The sequence below is a fragment of the Anser anser genome, assembly GCF_964211835.1.
Source record: "Anser anser genome assembly, chromosome: 24".
Classification (NCBI taxonomy): Eukaryota; Metazoa; Chordata; class Aves; order Anseriformes; family Anatidae; genus Anser; species Anser anser.
In genome coordinates, this window is record NC_139745.1 from 6,011,888 (window position 1) to 6,030,863 (window position 18,976).

General features: G+C 58.3%; 1 protein-coding gene across 1 annotated transcript in view; it reads right to left on the bottom strand.

The window, feature by feature from the left end:
• Positions 1-437: 437 nt before the first annotated feature.
• Positions 438-18,976, bottom strand: part of LOC310885913 (gap junction beta-5 protein-like) — a gene marked incomplete at its 3' end in the record, with an annotated part of 84,184 nt that continues 65,645 nt past the window's right edge. Inside the window, exons 4-7 of the mRNA XM_083809767.1 lie at positions 2,681-4,313; positions 2,416-2,555; positions 824-1,613; positions 438-628 (exon numbers count right to left, since the gene is read on the bottom strand). Coding sequence (XP_083665893.1) covers positions 438-628; positions 824-1,589 — 957 coding nt within the window. The 5' untranslated portion in view covers positions 1,590-1,613; positions 2,416-2,555; positions 2,681-4,313. The remainder of the gene's footprint in view (positions 629-823; positions 1,614-2,415; positions 2,556-2,680; positions 4,314-18,976) is intronic.

Below are 18,976 nucleotides of genomic sequence, written 5' to 3' on the forward strand. Positions count from 1 at the left end.
CACAGTCCTTGCACCCCTCTTGGCACAAGAGCTCCCATGAAGTTTTGTGCCCAAAAAGCAGGAAAACCACTAATTTGTCTGTCACGTCGTAGAGACAGAAAGTTTTATTCACTGCAGGGATATACTCAGGATCGGCTAAGCCAGCCCCAGCTGGGACAGGCTCGCACTCAGCGCTCGGTGCTGGCTCCCAGCTGCCATGGAGCTGCTCGTCCCTCACCTTGCAGCACCTGCTGGCTCTCAGAGAGCACCCACACGTCCTGCAGCACCTCCTTTTATCCTAAATTCATCAGAATAACACAAAGTGCCTTGCCCCAAGGAGGGGAGAGGCTGACCGCCACCTCGACGGTGCAGCCCCCCCGGCACTCCCACGACCAGGACTTCGAAGGGTCCCACCTGGAGGAGCAGGGGCTGGGGCAGGCAGGCGGCTACGGGCAGCCCTAGGGAGGAACCTGCTCCTGCTCGGGCATGGGGATGGAGGCCGTGGGGATGGATGTTGTGGGGATGGAGGCTGTGGGGATGGAGGCTGTGGGGATGGATGTTGTGGGGATGGAGGCTGTGGGGATGGAGGCTGTGGGGATGGATGTTGTGGGGATGGAGGTTGTGGGGATGGAGGCTGTGGGGATGGAGGCTGTGGGGATGGAGGCCGTGGGGATGGGGGCCGTGGGGATGGGGGCCGTGGGGATGGATGTTGTGGGGATGGAGGCCGTGGGGATGGAGGCTGTGGGGATGGAGGCCGTGGGGATGGAGGCCGTGGGGATGGAGGTTGTGGAGATGCAGGCTCTGGAGATGGAAGCTGTGGGGATGGAGGTTTTGGGGATAGAGGTCGTGGGGGGCTTGCAGTCCCCCGGGGGGAAACCCTGCCCCCCGGTGTCCTCAGGCTCGGCGCAGGAGAGCGTGCAGTCCCGGCTGTGCTGGCAGCTCTCCCCGCTGCGGGCCTGGAGGCACTCGCAGCACCGCTTGCCAATCAGGTAGGTGGCCTCGACCAGGCTGAGTGCGATGCAGATGCAGGTGGTGACCACCATGAAGATGGTGAAGATGTTCTTCTCGGTGGGCCGGGAGATGAAGCAGTCCACAATGTTGGGGCATGGGGGCAGCTCGCACTTCACCACGGAGGGCAGGGTGTAGTTCCTGTACAAGCGGTAGAAGATGTAGAGGAAGATTACGTCCACGCCAGCCTTGAAGATGAGGCTGAGCAGGTAGGTCCACCACAGCCCGCCCCGCTTTTTGCCGGGGTTGGGGTAGAGGCAGCGGTAGTCGCTCCCCGCGGCGGCGTGGCGCCTCTGCTCCTTGGCCTCGCGGTAGGCCACGTGCATGATGACCAGCAGGGAGGGACAGGTCACCAGGATGAGCTGCAGGGCCCACAGGCGGATGTGCGAGACGGGGAAGAAGTGGTCGAAGCAGACGTTGGTGCAGCCCGGCTGCCGCGTGTTGCAGTCAAAGTCCTTGTGGTCGTCGCTCCAGACGCGCTCGGCCGCCACCACGTAGACCAGCAGGCGGAAGATGAAGACGAGGGAGAGCCAGATGCGGCCGAAGGCCGTGGAGTACTTGTTGACCCCGCTGAGGAGCCCCTCGAATACCCCCCAGTTCATGGTCCCCTGGTCCTGTTAGCTAACCTAGGAAGAGAGGAGACACGGTGACAGCGACTGTCCCTGAAAGCAGCAGGATGTCCCCATCCGAGCAGCTGCGTCCCCCAAGGCAACAAAATGTGCCCCAAGTCACCAAAGGGTGCCCAGCACTGACCTAAGGCCGAGGTGTCCCCCTGCAGGGCTCCGTCCCCATCTGCGGGGACTCGGGGTCCCAGCGAAGTCCTTCAGCCACAGCCCACCGTGGTCCATGCCCAGCTCAGCCTCCCCCCGTCCCGTGCCATCCTCCCCATCTCTCGCCTGGCTGCCCAGCTATTTGTGATTTCTTTTTCTTACGTTGCCGGGCTCGGCACAACAAACAGGAGCAGGCCAGGGCGTTGACTCACCCGGCAGCTCCGCCGCCACGTCGTCCTCTCCCATCGCTGGAATCTGACAGCTCCTCCGCTCCCCCCGCCCCACAGCACAGCAGGAGCCCAGCACCAGCTCAGCACCAACGCTGCAGAGGTGCTGCTCTGGGGCTGGGTGCCCACTATAACCAGATTTCATCAGCTCAGGTTAATCTCAGCCCATAGCAGCCCCAGGACCCCGAGCGGCTTGTTTGACCCTGATAAACCCGCTGCACGTGGAGCGGGTCTATGGCCAAGCAGGACTCCCAGGGCTGTTTGGCACCAACTCTCCTTAAACAACTTCTCTATCAATAAAATAACAGGATTCACCCTCGCTGGCAGCGCCATACAGATCCTGCTGCTCTGTGCAGCACGTGCTGCCCAAACCCACCTGTGGGGCTGGCCCGTAAGTTGGGGGCCCCTCCAACACGATCCCATGCACGTACCTGGAGCTCCCTTCTTGCTGCCTCGATCCGTGGGGTCGGACGGAGCCAGGGAGGCTCGGACTCAGGACTGGGGACACAAAATCCAGCTTTCACCTTTCCCGTGCAAGCTCGCGGCAGCAGCCTGGGGAGTGCCGTTCGCCCTGCGGCAGGTTGAGCTCAGCTGTGTGCACCCACGGTGGGAGACCCCCCCCCCAGCCCACCCTGCCTGCCAGGGCTGGGTGCTGCTTCAGGGGGCCATCCCCCAGCCCCTGAGGCTGTCCCTTACCTGGGGACGTCCCAGCAGAGGCCAGGCCGCCGCTCGGTCGGTGCTCGCCCGCGGCAGGAGCGCATCGCCCGGTGCCGAGGTGCCGCGTGAGTCATCCTGGGGCTCCTGGGAGCGAGGAGGAGATTCCCGGGGGAAGGGACAGGCTTCGAGGCAGATCCCTGCATGCCCCATCAGGCCAAGCACTGCCGCGCTGCGTGGGGCCCAATCCTGCCCCCGGGCAGCACCGGCTGCACCACCGTGGGGAAGGGCAGGGGCTCGGGGCTGCCTGTCCCTGGCTGCCCTGGGGACACCAAGGTCCCCCAGCACGGTGCCAGCCTGGGTGTTGCTGCCCTCTCCCCATCTTCCCTCTCTTGTACCCCCAGGGGGTGACGTGGCCAAAGCCCTGGGAGCCAAACCCCACCCTTCGTAATCCCCTTTTACTCAGACTTTGCACCGTGCCAATGCTTTAATAAGAACATTTTTCCCTCCCTGCCTTCTGACGAGTAGGTGGCAGCTGATTATTTCGCTGGGAATTAATTAACCACCTTTTCCAGGCTCCCCGTACCTGTGCTGCAAGCTGGTGCAAGTCCCCTTCCCGTTGCCCCCCCATCCCAGAGCCCAGGACCCTCCCGGGACGGGGACCCCCTCCCACAGAAGCCTCTTTCTGAGGCCTGGCCCCCCCCGGGGCACCGCAGGCGCAGGGATCGGGTGGGTGAGGGTCCGGGGAGCGGCTGCTGCTGCGTGGGGTGCGAGAGCTCACGTAGAGCCCGAGTCATCTGAGGAGCACATACACGTTTCATTTGCAATTCCGCTGGGTTTTAAAAAAAAATGGAGAGAAACAAATCTAAACAGCTGTAAAGTAAATTACCACTGTTTGCCGATGGCTCCAGGGAAGAGTTCTGCAGTTTGAAATCAAACAAGCCCTTTTTTTCTAATTTTATTTATTTTTAACCCGCCGGTGCAGCGGCTGTGATGGGAAGGGGGCTCCCAGCCCCTCTGGGAGCAGGATCCCAGGGCAGCCCCCTCGTCCCACAGCACCCGGCAGGGAGCCCCCTGCCCCAGGCTTGCAGACATCCAAAGAGGCTCTCATGGCTTGCTGCTTTCTGGGTTAAAACCCTCTCTTTTGGGCAGTCACATCGAGTGGATGTCCTCCTGAGGAAGCAGGGAAGGGACGGGGCGTTTGCGTCATCTCCCGAACAGGACAGACGGATGCCCGTAAGGGATGGTGGCATCCCACAGCTGCCTCTCCCGCTTCGGTTTGCTGCAGATTTGTTTTCCAGGGGCAGGGAGCTGCCCCAGGCTGCACCCTCTGCTGGAGGAAAGCAGCTCGGGGCCGGGGAGGTGCGCCGACGGCAGCACTTCGGCTTGCAGGAACGAGCCCCAGTTGTGCGCTTTCCCTACCGCATGAAATATTAATAACGCTTTGCATTTATATAGCGTCATTCATCCCGGAGTCACCCAACAAGCTCCTGACATGAATCACACGGCGGAGGAAACTCTGCAAGGCGGTGGGTGAGCGGTCCTGCCCATCTTCCCGCTGCACACGCCGAGGCACGGCGTTGTCCTCTGCCTGCCGTAGGTGAGGCCACCAGAGCTCCTTTTCCCCTAGGCAAGCAGCATCGGTGCTGCCAGCACAGTTTTGGGAGCTATTTACCTGGATTAGAAACAATATTCAAGGGAGGAAATGCGTTTGGTGCTGGTGCTGTGAAGGGCAAGCTGCCTGGCTCCTCTCGTTGGGCAAGGCCCCCCCATTCTGGCAGCCCTTCCCCAGGACCAGCTGCTGGGCTCCCCAACCCCAGGGACTCCACAGGGCACCCAGCAAAGGTGTGTCCTGAGGGCCCTGCTTCACTTTCACCCATCTGAAAGCACCTGTGATGGCTGTTATTTTTGTCTGAAAAAATTGATTTTTTTATTTTTTATTTTTTAAGAAGCCAAGCTAGGGAAGTTTGGGGTGGGGTACAGCCCAAATACCCGCAGCCAGCAGCTGCTCCTGGGCAGGCTCGGGGCTGGCACAGAGCCGCTGCCCCCTCCCTGGTGCTGTGCTGATGGTGCAGGAAAGGGGCAGCAGGGAAGGGATGCGGTGGAGCACCAGGGAAACCCCTCAGCACACGGGCAGCTGGCCTGGTATTGACCAGAGGGTTCCCACAGCATGAAAATGCAGGCAGAATACCAGTGGGGAAAGGTTGTTTTCATCTTATTAAAGAGCCTTGTATTTAAACTGTCCTTCAGGTCTGCAGCACGAGATGATTGCAAAGGCTTTTACACACCAACTCAGCAGGAATCGCTTCTGCGATTCTGTTGCACGCAGATGCTCTTTAGTAGGGCAGAATCCCATTATTAATGCTGGATAAATACAGCAAAACAGGCTCGGGGTGAAATTACGGAGTGTAAGCAGCATCAGGCTCCGAGCTCGTGGTGCTCTCTGGACCCTGGCGGCCATCAGTCAGCACGGTGGGGAGAGGCAGGTGGGGAGCAGTGATGGAAAACGGGGGCTTCCCAAGGAAACCCGGGTCCCGAGAGCAGAAAGGGGCACGGCCCCACGCCAGCCTGCACGCAGGGCCGCTGGGCGCACAGCGCGGCCACCCGCTGCTGGTTTCACCCGACACGTTTGTTATGCAAAGAAGGAGGCACCTTGTTTGCAGACAATTAAAAAAAACCAAACAGATTAGTGAAAGGCAAACACGCGGAGCTGGCTGGATGTTGCCTAAACCCCTGGGAAAGCCGGTGAGCATCCAGCGCTGTTGCAGCCGAAGCGAGCGGCGACGCACTCGGTGCTTAGGCCAGCCCTGCTGCTGCTGCCCCCGTCGCTGCCCCACAGGAGGCTTTCACCTACCATGGGGCTCCCATGGGCACCACCTCTGAGCACTGAATACACCTTAGGAGCCTTGCAAAAAGCCCAGGGCTTCCTGGGGGTGCCAGCACTGCAGGCTCACCCATTTAATGCAAGCTGCAGCAGGAGGCCCTGCAGCTGCTGGGGGCTCAGGGCACAAGCCACGGGGCTGACCCCCATCGCTTGGTGCTCACGGAAAAAGCCCGCATGGCCACAGCCCCACAGCCTAGGGCTCAGTGGGAATCCTACAGGAGTGGCAATAGGGCTTCAGCCCCGTTTTAACAGGTCCCGGAGGGCCCTGGGGAGGTTCTCACCCAACACGCTCCATGCGGCACTCCTGGGGCTGGGGAAGGAGGCAGCCCGTGATTAAGGGGAAGATGGTGAGAAGGTGTCACTGCTAATGAGGCTGACAGCAATTAAAGACCTGGCTGGAGCAGCAGCGGGGTGAGGGTAGTGTGCTAATGAGGAAGGGGCTGCAGCACGAAGGTGCTGAGGTTCGGTAAGCAGAGGGTTTCCAGCGGCCCCATTTCTGCTGCAGTTCTGCCCTGGCAACCTCTCCACAGCACGGCCTGGTAGCGGCCATCTCACACGGCCAGGACCCCTTCGTCTGCTAATATTTATAAGCGTGGCTGGAGGGAGCAACCTCATCGCTAGTGAGAGCTTAATTAATCACGGAATCAAACGGGCTGGATGAGATGGTTTGCTACCGAGGAGATAAATTCGCACGGTCACTGGTGGCTGAGGACGGAAGCGAGGTCAGTGCAGCCCTAAATCATTGCAGCTGATGGAGAGAAGGGCGCGAGGCCAGCAGGGTGCTCAGGAATGCTGTCCTGTGGAAGCTTGCTGTGCGCTGGAAGCAACTCAGGGGCACAGAGGGGGATGCTGCTGCGGCACATCGCCCCTGCCAGGGCAGAACTACGAGCTCCCAGTCTGTCCAGACAGGTCCCTGCAATGATGGCAAGCAAAGCTCAGGGCCACAGGCAGTTATCGGATCCTAATACCCAGGTAGAGAAAGGTAGGCACCCAGGGGTGCCTTCAAAACGGGAACAGCCCAGCCTTCAGACCCTGCTGGTTGTCGCAAAGGGGCCGGGTTATTTCTGTATTGGGTCGTTTGGGAAAATAATCGTCGTGCGAGCAACATCTTTGCCCTTGCTGCTGACCTTGGCAGCATCCAAATGGCCAACCCGCAGGTCAAAGTCTTTATATCCTATTACCAGCCTCCTGAGTCATGCCTGTCCCCTGGCAAGTCGTATTATTTTGAAATGGCAGCTAAATGGGAAAGAGGTCGTGCTCCCAATATGGTGACAATAAGACATGACAGCACTTTTCTGAGTGATTAAGCCCCAGGTGATGTTGGGGCTACAAGACAAGCGGTGGAAGGCTGGAAGACTTTAATCACCCCAGGCACACCATCGCATCCTCGCCATCCATCCTGCTGGGGTGAGCTTTTATTGCAAAACGGAAGCGATAGCAAAAATAATCAAGCCCAACCTGTGCACCGACCAGTTAGTTATCCACGCTGCAGGTACTGCTTTTAATAACCAGCCGGAGCAGCCTGTTGGCCCTCAAAGATCCTTCTGCAATAAATAAAGGCTGGTGCCACAACGCAGCCGGCCGGGGCTGCCGCCAGACACTAGATGGCATTGGAAGAACGCGCCGTGCGGCGCCCGCACCTTCCCTGGCTTCCCCTGGAACAATCTGGCAAAGCAGAGCAGAAAACTCAGGATGACGGAGCAGAAAATGTCTGTGCCTGGGTGAGGATGGAGCTCACCTTCAGCCCTCGCTCCAACCTTGCGCGGCTGCCCGGGGGGAGCGAGGCAGCGCTGCGGGAGCTCGCGGCGTGTGGCCTCCGAGCTGAGCTCATGCAGCGCTTTGCGTGGCGTTATTTATTTTCCGAGGAGCTGCAGGCTGGACCTTGCACGGCCGCTCACAGCTCCCTGGAGCTCAGCTGCCCCTGCCCGCGGCAGGAGCTCTGCAGCTGCCTGTCCTGGGGGAATTTTACCCCTGACATCTCTGCTCCAGGAGCGCCGTAGCCCAAAGTCAGGCCTGGCTCGCCCTGGGAGCCTCCTTTCACCTCCCAGATTTCTGCTGCAGGGCTGTGCGGGGGGAGCAGGAAGGCGAAGAGCTGGTGCTGAGTTTGGAGGAGGCCTTTTGGAAATAGCTGCTCTCGGGCTCCACTTGGTTCACGTAAACCCAGCTGCCCTGCACGAGCAATGGCGAGGAGGAGCAGGGCTTTAAAGCAAGTTCAAAGTCGAAAGCTGCTGCTGGCCCGTCCCTGCCCTGCTGACCCCAGAAGCTGCAGCTCCATCACGTGGAGAGGAAAGCTTTTCTGCTGCAGCTGGGGCAGGTGCATCCCCAGCCACCAGCAGACAATGGGTACACAGGGGAGCAGGGGCGCATCCGATGCAGGGTCTCAGGGCACTGGTAACCCCAGGAGAGCAGATCCCTGCTGCCATCCACAGATTCACAGATTCACAGATTCACAGATTTCTCTAGGTTGGAAGAGACCTCAAGATCATCGAGTCCAACCTCCGACCTAACACTAAGTACTCCACTAAACCATATCCCTAAGCTCTACATCTAAACGTCTTTTAAAGACCTCCAGGGATGGTGACTCCACCACCTCCCTGGGCAGCCCGTTCCAATGCTTAATAACCCTTTCGGTAAAGAAGTACTTCCTAACATCCAACCTAAAACTCCCCTGTCGCAACTTTAGCCCATTCCCCCTCGTCCTGTCACCAGGCACGTGGGAGAACAGACCAACCCCCACCTCTCTACAGCCTCCTTTCAGGTAACTGTAGAGAGCGATGAGGTCGCCCCTGAGCCTCCTCTTCTCCAGGCTGAACAAGCCCAGCTCCCTCAGCCGCTCCTCGTAAGACTTGTTCTCCAGACCCCTCACCAGCTTGGTCGCCCTTCTCTGGACTCGCTCGAGCACGTCCATGTCCTTCCTGTAGCGAGGGGCCCAGAACTGAACACAGTACTCGAGGTGCGGCCTCACCAGAGCCGAGTACAGGGGCACAATCACTTCCCTCGACCTGCTGGCCACACTGCTTCTTATACAGGCCAGGATGCCGTTGGCCTTCTTGGCCACCTGAGCACACTGCTGGCTCATATTCAGCCGACTATCCACCAATACTCCCAGGTCCTTCTCGGCCAGGCAGCTTTCCAGCCACTCATCTCCCAGCCTGTAGCTCTGCTTGGGGTTGTTGCAGCCCAGGTGCAGGACCCGGCACTTGGCCTTGTTGAACTTCATGCAGTTGACCTCAGCCCATCGCTCCAGCCTATCCAGATCCTCCTGCAGAGCCTTCCTGCCCTCGAGCAGATCGACACACGCACTTAGCTTGGTGTCGTCTGCAAACTTACTGAGGGTGCACTGGACGCCCTCATCCAGATCATCGATAAAGGTATTAAAGAGGACCGGCCCCAGTACCGAGCCCTGGGGGACTCCACTAGTGACCGGCCTCCAACCAGATTTGACTCCATTCACCACAACTCTCTGGGCCCGGCCATCCAGCCAGTTTCTAACCCAGCGAAGCGTACGCCAGTCCAAGCCCTGAGCAGCCAGTTTCTCGAGGAGAATGTTGTGGGGAACGGTGTCAAAAGCCTTACTGAGGTCAAGGTAGACCACGTCCACAGCCTTTCCCTCATCCACCAAGCGCGTCACTTGGTCATAGAAGGAGATCAGGTTCGTCAAGCAGGACCTGCCTTTCATAAACCCATGCTGACTGGGCCTGATCGCCTGCTTGCCCTGCAAGTGCCGCGTGATGACCCTCAAGATAATCTGCTCCATGAGCTTCCCTCTGGCCCCAAAGGGCTACTCGTGGGATGATTTGCTTTGAAATGCCCCCACCAGGGCATCCCAGTGCTCCGCATCCCAGTGCCACATTTTGCCATGGGGCAGTGCTTGCAGCCACCCCGCTGTTTCATTCCGGCTGTTGACCCCCCTGCCCCAATCAATCCCCCCTCCACAGCAGCCTGCCAAGCTCCAGGTGCCCCCCTACGCCTCCTTCTCCCCCTCGCCTGGCTGTTCATCAAGCACAGCACCATTTATTCATCTCGCTGCAGCATCCCCGAGGCCGCCGCAGGAGGGGCCCCTCCTGGGAACAGCCTGGGGAAATGCTGAACGTCCCAGCACCAAAAAGCTGCTGGCAGCAGTGCCCCGTGAGCCAACATCACCAGTCGGAGCTGGAGCCCATCTGCAACCACCAGGATCAGCCAGGATCGTTCCTCTTCCAACTGCTCCCCATCACCTGTCAGCCTCCCCCCGCACCGAGCAATCACAGGGACGGCGTCTCCTCTCCTACACTCCCCCAAATCAACTCCCGAATCCCCGCTGAGCCGAGCTGACTTTTGCATTTTGTCTCCTAAATTATGCATCGCGCAGGAAGTCAAACAGCCACAATATGTCTCTTGATTGCAGCTCGCTCTCTTCCAGCCAGCCCCGTGCTCGCAGCCCGCGTCTCCCCTCCGCAGTGTCAGCAGGCAGATGGCACGGCACCGCTCGCAGCCCCCCGCTGCCTTCAGATCCCCCAAAAGCCCCCCCCCAGCCTTCTGGAAAAGCAGCTGCTTCAAAGCAGGATGGCCAGGCTTCACCTTGCTCTGCTTGCACAGGGGAGAGGTGCTGGGGAGCATTGCAGCATTCTTCCAAAGGCTAAAAGCTTGCTCACACCCTAAGAAAAATACCAGGCCCAAAATCCCTCTCAGCCTGCTTGGCTTGCTTGTGCCACTCCCGGGCCCTCTGGGCAGCAAATTCATGAACTGAACTCTGAAAAGGGCCCAGACTTGGCTTGCAGCAAGAGATTTTGCATCGTTGTGTCTTAAAATGTCAGCACTTTAATTAGCCGCCATCTGAAGCTGGAGCGGATTTGCCTGGCAAATCAGCGAGCAAACTGGTTTGCCCCTTTCCATTTTTAGTTCGGGCTGAGAAATTTGTCCAAGCTGACCTTTTGCCTCTGAGACCCCCTCAAAATTCCCATTCCATATTGGCATTTCCTAAAAACAGGAGAAAACAAGACACGAGGAGGCTTCCCCACCATTTCCTGCCTCCTTCTGCATCCTTGATGGGCAGCGGCTGTCCCGCGGGGCAGGCGGGGGCATTGGGGCGGGCGATTTTCTGCTTCCCCCGATGCCAAGAGCTGCTCAGTAATGGGGTGCAGGCAGCAGGGCGGCTGTGCGTTTCCTGGGTGTTTCCGAAGGGGCAGCTTATCCCTCTGCCATGCTGCCCAGCACACAGCCCAGCCAGGCTGGGCTCCAACCTGTAGAGCTCATTCCCCAGCCTGACATTTCTGGGGAACATTTACGCATTTTCGCCCCGGGAAACATCCTTTGGAGAAGACTCGAGCGTCCGCCTCCTCCCCTGCCTGCTCCCACCCTCTGCCCGACATTTCAGGCCTCTTCTCCTTGCTCCCAGCACGGGGCCATCCAGTGCCTGCCAGGCACGCTGCCTTTTCTGGCACTTGTTGGCTCTTCCAAACCCCGTGGCTGTAAGTTTTGCCTTTCATCTCCTTTGGACAGCGCTGCCAGGTCACCTTCACGTAAAGGGAAAAGGCACGGCTGAAGTTCTCCCAGATTGAGGTGTTTCCTGCTCACAGGTTTTTAGTGCACCTGTTAAATCTCCAGTCTTAACCACCCTTTATATTTTGGATTTTTTCTGTAAGTGTAAGGCTGCCAGAGCCATAACTTCCATTCCAGGATAATTTCTTGCTCTGAAGGATGCAGTGAATTTCTTCACAATTTGCTGACCGTCAGAGCACGCTCTCCAGGGGGGTTCCGCTGGGGAAGTATTGGATTGCCGCGGCTGGAGATGGAGCTTCGAGCCTCCTTATGCTGTGTGTGTGTGGCAAATTAATGAAAGCAAATACAGAAAAGCACCTGAAAAACCACAGGGAAGTCAGAGGCCATAGCGCCCTGCTGCGGCTGCTGGCTTTGGAAATCTCGGTGCTAGGGCACCACAACGCCTCGGAGGGCCCCAATAATCCAGGACGTCTGCGAGGAGAAGCCACCAAAAGCCACTCCGCCCTTTCGAGAATCCTCTAAAATGCTGGGTTTAACACAAGAAATGCCACCATGATCATCTGCAGGCGTGAGCAGCGACGGCTGTGCCGTGCCCCAGCTCCTGGAGGACTTGCACCACCAGAGCCAGGACATCCAGCACCTTCTGCACCACCGGCCCCGCTGCCCTGCCTCCTGGTGCCCAGCAGCCTGGAGAAGAGTTCAAAGCAGATACGGAGCCAGCGGCTCCGAGCCATCCCTAATTACTGATCTAATTACCGCCTGGACACGGAGTAGCTCAGCCTCCCAGCATTATCGGGGACTGCCATCACAAAGGGCCACGCGAGTGCCCACTGCCCCCACGGCTGGGGGCTGCAACGTGCTCGGGGACGTTGGCTTTGTGATTTGGGGCAGCGAGCGTCTTCTGCGAGAGCGGCTGGCTGCGCACCACCGCCCAGCACCACGCCGCCCAGAGCCCTCCCGAAATGGCAGAGCAGCAGCCGGTCCCCAAAAAGCCGGAGCCCAAGCGCCGCGTTCCTCACAGCCTCGCAACTCCTCAGCGCCGCAGAGGAAGAAGAGCGGGATCAAAGCATCCTCCCCGCCTCCCCGCTCATTGACGGAGAGCCCGGAGTCCTGGCCTCGCCGTGCCCTGGGCTTTGGTGGAGTGCGGCACTCGTCTGCGGCGTGGCAGGCAATTACGGCTGGAAGAAAGCGGGGGCAGATCGCCCCGGCCGTGGGAAGAATGCGAGCCGGCCGCCTTTCATCTGCACCCCACCGGCCGCCGCCTGCCGCTCGCTATTCTTATCCCTCCGGATCAAGGCGCAGCGTTTCCTCCGCCTGCCCTTGATGCCGGCAGCCCCGGCGTCGGGCGGGCATGGCGGGGAAGCGGCCGTGCCGAGGGCCGGGGCAGCTGCGGGGCACGACCCCGCCGCGGCGGCTTTCAGGCTCGGGGAGCCTGAAATTGTACGTGCAGGTGTGGAGCTGAGGCAGCTCGCGCACGCCGAGGAAGGTCAGCCTTGGCTCACGCTTGACTGGAAATCACAGATCCCCTCAGATGGCTGCGGGCAGCGGAGGTGTTGTGTCTGTGTTGGCATCGGAGGTTGTGCTCTGGGAAGAGGGGTTCTGGTAGGAAATGTTGGTCATTGGGGTTTAAAAATCCCCCCGTGTTCTCATGAGAGAGCCTGAGTCTCTCTAGTCCTTGGGCAACTTTGCCCCAAACTCTAGTCCTTGTGAGAGAAGCGAGAACCCATGGGTTACGATGGCACGATGTCCCTTGGGGCTGCCGCCTGCCGTCCGTCCGTACCGCTGAAGCCAAGCGAGCAGAGCTATCCTGGGAGCGACCAAGGAGCAGCAACCTCACCTGGTGGTGCTCACAGCTCCCGTCTGCGACCAGAAGGCTCCGTCTCAGGCTTGGCCGTCTCCAGTCCCCACAAACCTGCAGGAATTACCCAGATCCCATCACTGCACAAACCCAACATGACCACAGCTAATTTCGGGGAGGAGGAAGAACCAGGCGAGCGCAGCCTCCAGCCCTGCCGCCTGCTCTTCGCCAATCCCCACCGCGTTGGCGGGTGCAGGATCCGGCCGCTGGCCTCCCGCACGGCAGGCAGCCCAGCCACGGTTACGTTGGCCAGGGACGCGAGCAGGAGGCCACGAGTTATTAATTGGCTGGGAGAGGCATTGTTATTCCCGGGCTCCTTCCTAGCACGTTCGCCGTGCTGGTTCGATACAGCTGCAGGAAATCAGCCTCATTATCTGGAAGGATCCAGGAGCTCTTCCCAGAAGTCAAACCCAGAAGCAGCCCCAAATGTTCCTGCAGAGAAACAGAAACTCCGTAGAAGTTCATTGCTGGCTTCACTCCCTGGGAACTTCTCAGTGCTGCCCTGAGCGAGGCTCCGCTCTCCTGCTGATGGATGTGCTGTGTTTGAGGAGCCGGTGCCGATCTCGCCCCGGCACCAGGGACTGCGTGCTCCATCCTCTCACTTGCCTCTTTCATTTCAGGATTTTAGAGCCTGTGGACATCCAGCTTGTGGTGTGCTGGGGTTCAGCCTCCGGGGGAGATGCTGAAGGGAAACAGGCCCGTGGAGAGCAGGGTGGCGCGCTGCCCCATCTTGCTGTGACCAGTGCAGCCTTGGACACTTAACCTGCTTCCACCTCTCCTGCACACAAATACAGTTGTTGAAATTCTTCCATTTCCACGACATATGAGAAAAAAAAAAGATCTGCCTCATTGGAAGGTTCCCTTACTCTACATTACTTTAGGGGGAAATTAAAGCAAAGGCTATTTTTTACCTACGATACTGGGAAATAAAGGTCATTTCTGCCACCTAACTGCCGTGCTGCTGTGTGCAAGCAACTGCCAAGTGGAAAGAGCAGCGCAGCCAGGGGCAGCTCCCAGTGCTCCCAGTCACCCTGCTTTGAAACCAGAGGGGAAACACTGCCAGCAGTTTGCAGCCAAAGAGCTGTGCTGGGGTCTGTCACCACCATGCAGGAGGCCTGGCCCTCGCATGGTGTCAACCGCCCACACACGTGCAGGGAGCTCGGGCGCCGCGCTCTTGCTCCTTATTTGCAGAGACGTGAGCAGGAGCAGCAGTGGCAGCCGCTGGGTCCCCGCTGCACACAGCCTGGAGAGGGGTGGGCTGCTGAACCGGAGCTGACAGACTGCTGAGGGAAGGATGACAGCCCAATTTACGCATCGCTCTGTATTTTTGCTTGAAAAAGTGGGGTTTCGTCCCTCTTTCCCAAAAGCAACACCCATGTCCGAGAGGGGAGCGAGCACGGTGCTATATTCACCAGGGGACGGCTCGGGATGGTGATGTGAAGGGACGCTGTGACATCTGGCTCATCCCCACGTGCATGTGGGTGAAATAACTGCGTCCTTACACACACGGATAGGACAGACGATGCCAGACATCGTGGCACGACTCCGACCCACTGCGGGCTCTGAGCTGTCCCCAGGCGTGCGCTGGCCTCCCCGTGCGGTGGCCTCCATCAGAGCCTGCTGCTCTCAGCAGTTTGGTTTCCTCCATCCACAAAACTGCAGTTAATGTGGTTTTCAACGTAGAAATGGGATGGCAGGAGCAGGGCACCCGGGCACATGCAGGACGGTGCCACCGCCGCCTCCCGACGTCCCCGGCTGCGCAGCGCAGGGCTGGACGCCTGGCACGACCCCAGCAGCCTGCTCCTTTTCTTTTCCAGGCTATTTTTATCCTCCTCCCAGTGACAGATTGAGGGCTTCAAGAACAGCCCCGTGAACTCTCTCCTGCTTCCCCGCCATGGAAATTACTGCACAGCGGTTCAAAATGGGAGAGCAATTTGCAAAACAAATAAGTCTCCGATTAGCTAACAAGCGGCAGGCTGACCTTACAGGGACCCTTTCATTAGGAGACACTTATTCCCTGATACTTCTCTATAGAGCACCGATTAACTGCATTGGGATGGAGGGAGCTACTTCATACTGTTTTAATGAATTAAATATATGCCCCTATTTGGCTCTTAATGTTAAAAAATATTAAGTACGGTAATTGTCACAATCCCGAAGCCAGTCATCTCTCCACCCAGCAGTTCATCTCTGCTTCCCCCTTCCCACCACAAAGTTTAATCTCTTAATGTGCTGCTCGTGTCACAGCGCTTCCCTCTGTTAATGCCAGCCCATTAAAACGCACGGCTCTGTCCAGCTGGGTGAAAGAGGACGGCTGCAGCGGAGCAAAGGAGAAGAACAGATGATCACAAGTTGCCCAGGAGCTCGGCAGCTCTCTGGCTCCAGTTTTCTGAGAGTAGCGCAGGACATGGGGCTGTGCTCCAGGTCCTGCCCCAGCCGTTAGCTGGTGCTGGGGCTTTTTCTTCTCCTCCCCTGCATCTCCTCTTCCTCCAGAGTCTGTGAACACGGAAAGCGCGAGCTGTGCCTCCACCGTGTCCTGCGGAGGAAGGAGCCCGCTGGAGCTTGGCCAGCCCCTGCTCCTGCCCAGGGCGATGCCGCTGGAGCCAGGTGCCCAGCCCTGAGTCGGCTGTCTGGGAGCACAACCCTCCCTGCAGCTCAAGGCGGTGGGAAAAGCAAACGGGGGAACAATAACAAGGAAATGGTGGTTGAGGCCTCAGGAGCAGGCACGCAGATGTCACAGGGCTCCGTCCCGAAGCTCTCCCCGCTGCCCCCGGGGCCGCGAACCTCACGCGTTACGTTGGTGTGGCTCCGGCTGGCGTGTAATTTAATTACTGCGTGCTTAAGAGATTAAATCCGCGATTAAAAGAATTTATATGGATTAGCACAGGATGATTTTAAATCACTGCCAGCTCACGGCGAAGCACACCAGGGATCTGCAGTAAAAGCAGTGGCGATGCGAAGGGCTCGGCGGTGGCTTTAGCCCTGTTCCACGTCCCAGGGAAGGGAGCGGGGTCGGTGCTGCAGAACCTGCCCGGCTCGCAGCCCCTCTGCAGAGGAAGGGGACAAGGGGTCGGTGCTGTCCTTCTGCAGACCCTGCTGCAACTGCCTGCAGGCAGCATGGGGCCGGTGGTACCAAGGAGCAGGAATTTGGCCGGGCACGGGGAGCCCCGAGCTGCCCAGCCCGGTGAAAGCTGGGGCTGGAGGGAGCCAGGGCATGGCCACAATGACAGCAGTGGTTTCACCTCCCCTGTCTGCTCCTCTCCATCCATCTGCCACCCGATCGCACACATCACTGCGGACAAGCAGTCCTCTCTGGCGTCTCCAGGCATGAATTTCAGTCCGTTGTTTAAATCCGCCAGTTATTTTTCTTAAGTCACTTACTAGATGTCCCTTTATGGGGGAAAGAAAGGAGCTGGATGGGAGGAAAAGTGAAGCATGCAAACTTGGAATATTTATGAAATAATCTGGTTTAAATCAAATTCACAAATCTCCAGCTAAAGCTGTGTTCCAGAAAGCATTATTGTTTCCCTCTCGGGGGTGAGAAGGAGAATGCAAAATTCATTTTCCTGAGCTGCGAGGGGAAGCAAAGATCAAGGGCAGCATTTCATCAAACCGCCTCTTCCAAAATGTCCATTTGCAACCCCCAACCCTGTCCCTGAGCAGCCACCTCACCCGGCCATCCCTGGGAGGTGGGGGGGACCCGTGTGGCTCCAGGGCGAGCCCAGCCAAATGGCTCCAGCGAATATCCTGCAGCATTTTTAAAATATTCTGGCTTTCTAAAGAGTGACCACATATTTGCTGCCTTGCCTACCACCACAGAGCCTGGCACGGATCTGTCCTTGCTCCTCCAGTGCAGCTGGTGCCGTGCTGGGCTCCCAGGCTGGAGGACAGCACCGGTGCATGCAGCCCCAGCGCTGCCTCCTGCAGACCCCAGCGGGTTCCCTTAGCTGGGGACAGCAGCCGAGGAGGATGCAGCCTGGCTCCGCACACACCCAGCCACCTGCGAAGAGCTCTGCCCTGCTGGCAGCAGCCTCCCGGCCACCACCAGGGCGCCGCGCGGCTTCTGCCGCTGCACGGGGACGGAGCCGGTGCCGCTGTTAGCAGGATTGCAGCGCGGGCCCCGTGCAATCTGTTTGATTTGAAATATTAGTGAAGAGATTAAAAACAGTGCTCATGATTTTGTAATGCATATGGTAATTAAAGTGTTACATTGCAATTATGATGTAATTAAACTGTGGGATGCTCTTCAAGATGCAATTGCCACTCATTTGCATAACTGACGGATTTGCTTATTATCACCCTTTTAATATATGTATTAAAAAGAGCATCAAGAGCGCTGGCTAAGGAGGCTTGCGGCAGCTCTACCCAGCACCCAGCCTTCCCCACGTGCCGTGCTTGTTCACCCTTTCAAGGCTGTTGTCTGGGGGTCCCAGCCTGGAAACCCCAGCCCCCCACCAGATCTGACCTTTGCAGGCAATTAACACGAATTCCTGCATCCTGCTCTCTCCACCAGCTGCACACATCTGTCACGGAGCGGCCGCCAGGAGCTGTGCCCTACGTGCAGCAATTATTCTCAGCCGTGCCAAGACCTTTCTGGTTCAGCAAATTACTACAGGTACTGAAAAAAAAATCACCTTATGAAACAGGGCTGATTTTTTGCCCTTTTCATCTCGCCAAAACTTCCTCGGAGGAGCTAAAATAAAAGCACGCTCAGCACTGGGCTGCCCGTTCCTTCTCCTTGTCCCCATCGGCCAGCTCTGCAAGGGCGCGCAACACGGGGCACGGATGCAGGAACACGCTGGGGGAACAGCTCAGGAAAAGAAATCTTCGCTGAAAGCCAAAGCCTCTGCCTGGACTTTGCTTTTATCCGGAGAAGGCCAGGCCTTAAAACACCTCTGACAGCTGGTAATGCCTCAATCTGACTCACCGAAGAGTGCTCAAGAAAAGGAGAAAGGACTTTGCAAATGGTTCCTTTTATCTGCCGTTTTAACCCGCGCCGAGAAACATGAGATTCCTGAAAACGTGATGTCTGGTGTGCTGCAGAAATAGATCTATCAGGAAACTAACGGCACTGCTTTGAGAGGACCAGGGGCTTGGCGCTGCAAGGAGCAACATTTCTTCCCCTGCCCGGCAAGACCCTGGCGAACATTCCCGGGCTGAGCGCGGCGTAGCTGGGCACAGGGCACGGTGCGGGGATGGCACACGCAGGCAGGGCACCGAGCAGCTCACACTGTCGAATTGTGGGGAGAAGCATCGCTGTGAGCAGGTGAGCTGCCAGGGCTGCTGCTCACAATGCTCCACGTTGTCTTAAAAACACATTTGCCTTTGCATAATTGCCTTTCCAAACTAGCTTCGCTTTCGTGACAGATGCTGTTAGCCTGCCCAGAGGAAGAAGAGCATTGGCTGAGGCAGATAACACTGCTCAGCTCTCAGCACACCTGTGTGGCTGCAGCCAGCACCAGCACCAGGACCCCCCGGCCGCCCAGCACCTTTCTCACCTGAAAACGCTCGTCAGTGGAAACGTGGCGCGTTGTGCTGCGTGCGCTGCCGGCACTCCAGCTGGGCTGCCTGGGGGCATCTCAGCCGCCGGTAAATCATACAAAACACGGCACAAAACGAGCGAACTTCGTAGGAGAAGTTTGATTTCACCTTTGCTTTTTGCTCCCACCCGAGAAGGGCCAGCCTGAAGGATCGCGGGCTGACCCCAGGCCGGGAGGCGCTGCGAGGAGCGGGCCCGGGGCACTGGCGGCTCAGGCGCACGGGGACGGTCATTAAATCTTCAACGGAATAGGATAACTGCAGGCCTAACTCACTGAAGATTTAATGCAGCTGAAGCTTAATTTCCGTTATATAAGGACTTGTCAAAGTTAGGAGCATAAGTCATAAATGAGAAGATTTAGGTGCACGGCTCCACGCTTCTCTTTTTTCCTTTGCCTTAAGAAGGTGGTGGGCACGCAGCAGCAGGGGTACCCGTGGGGCAGCGGGGTCAGAGCCAGGACGGCCTTGCTGCATCCCAGTGAGGAATCTGGTACCTGGGCAGCTCCTGCACAGGCTCCAGCCCCAATGGGCTCTGCTGAGAGCACCCAAACCCCTGCAGAGCCCCGCGAGGGCAGGA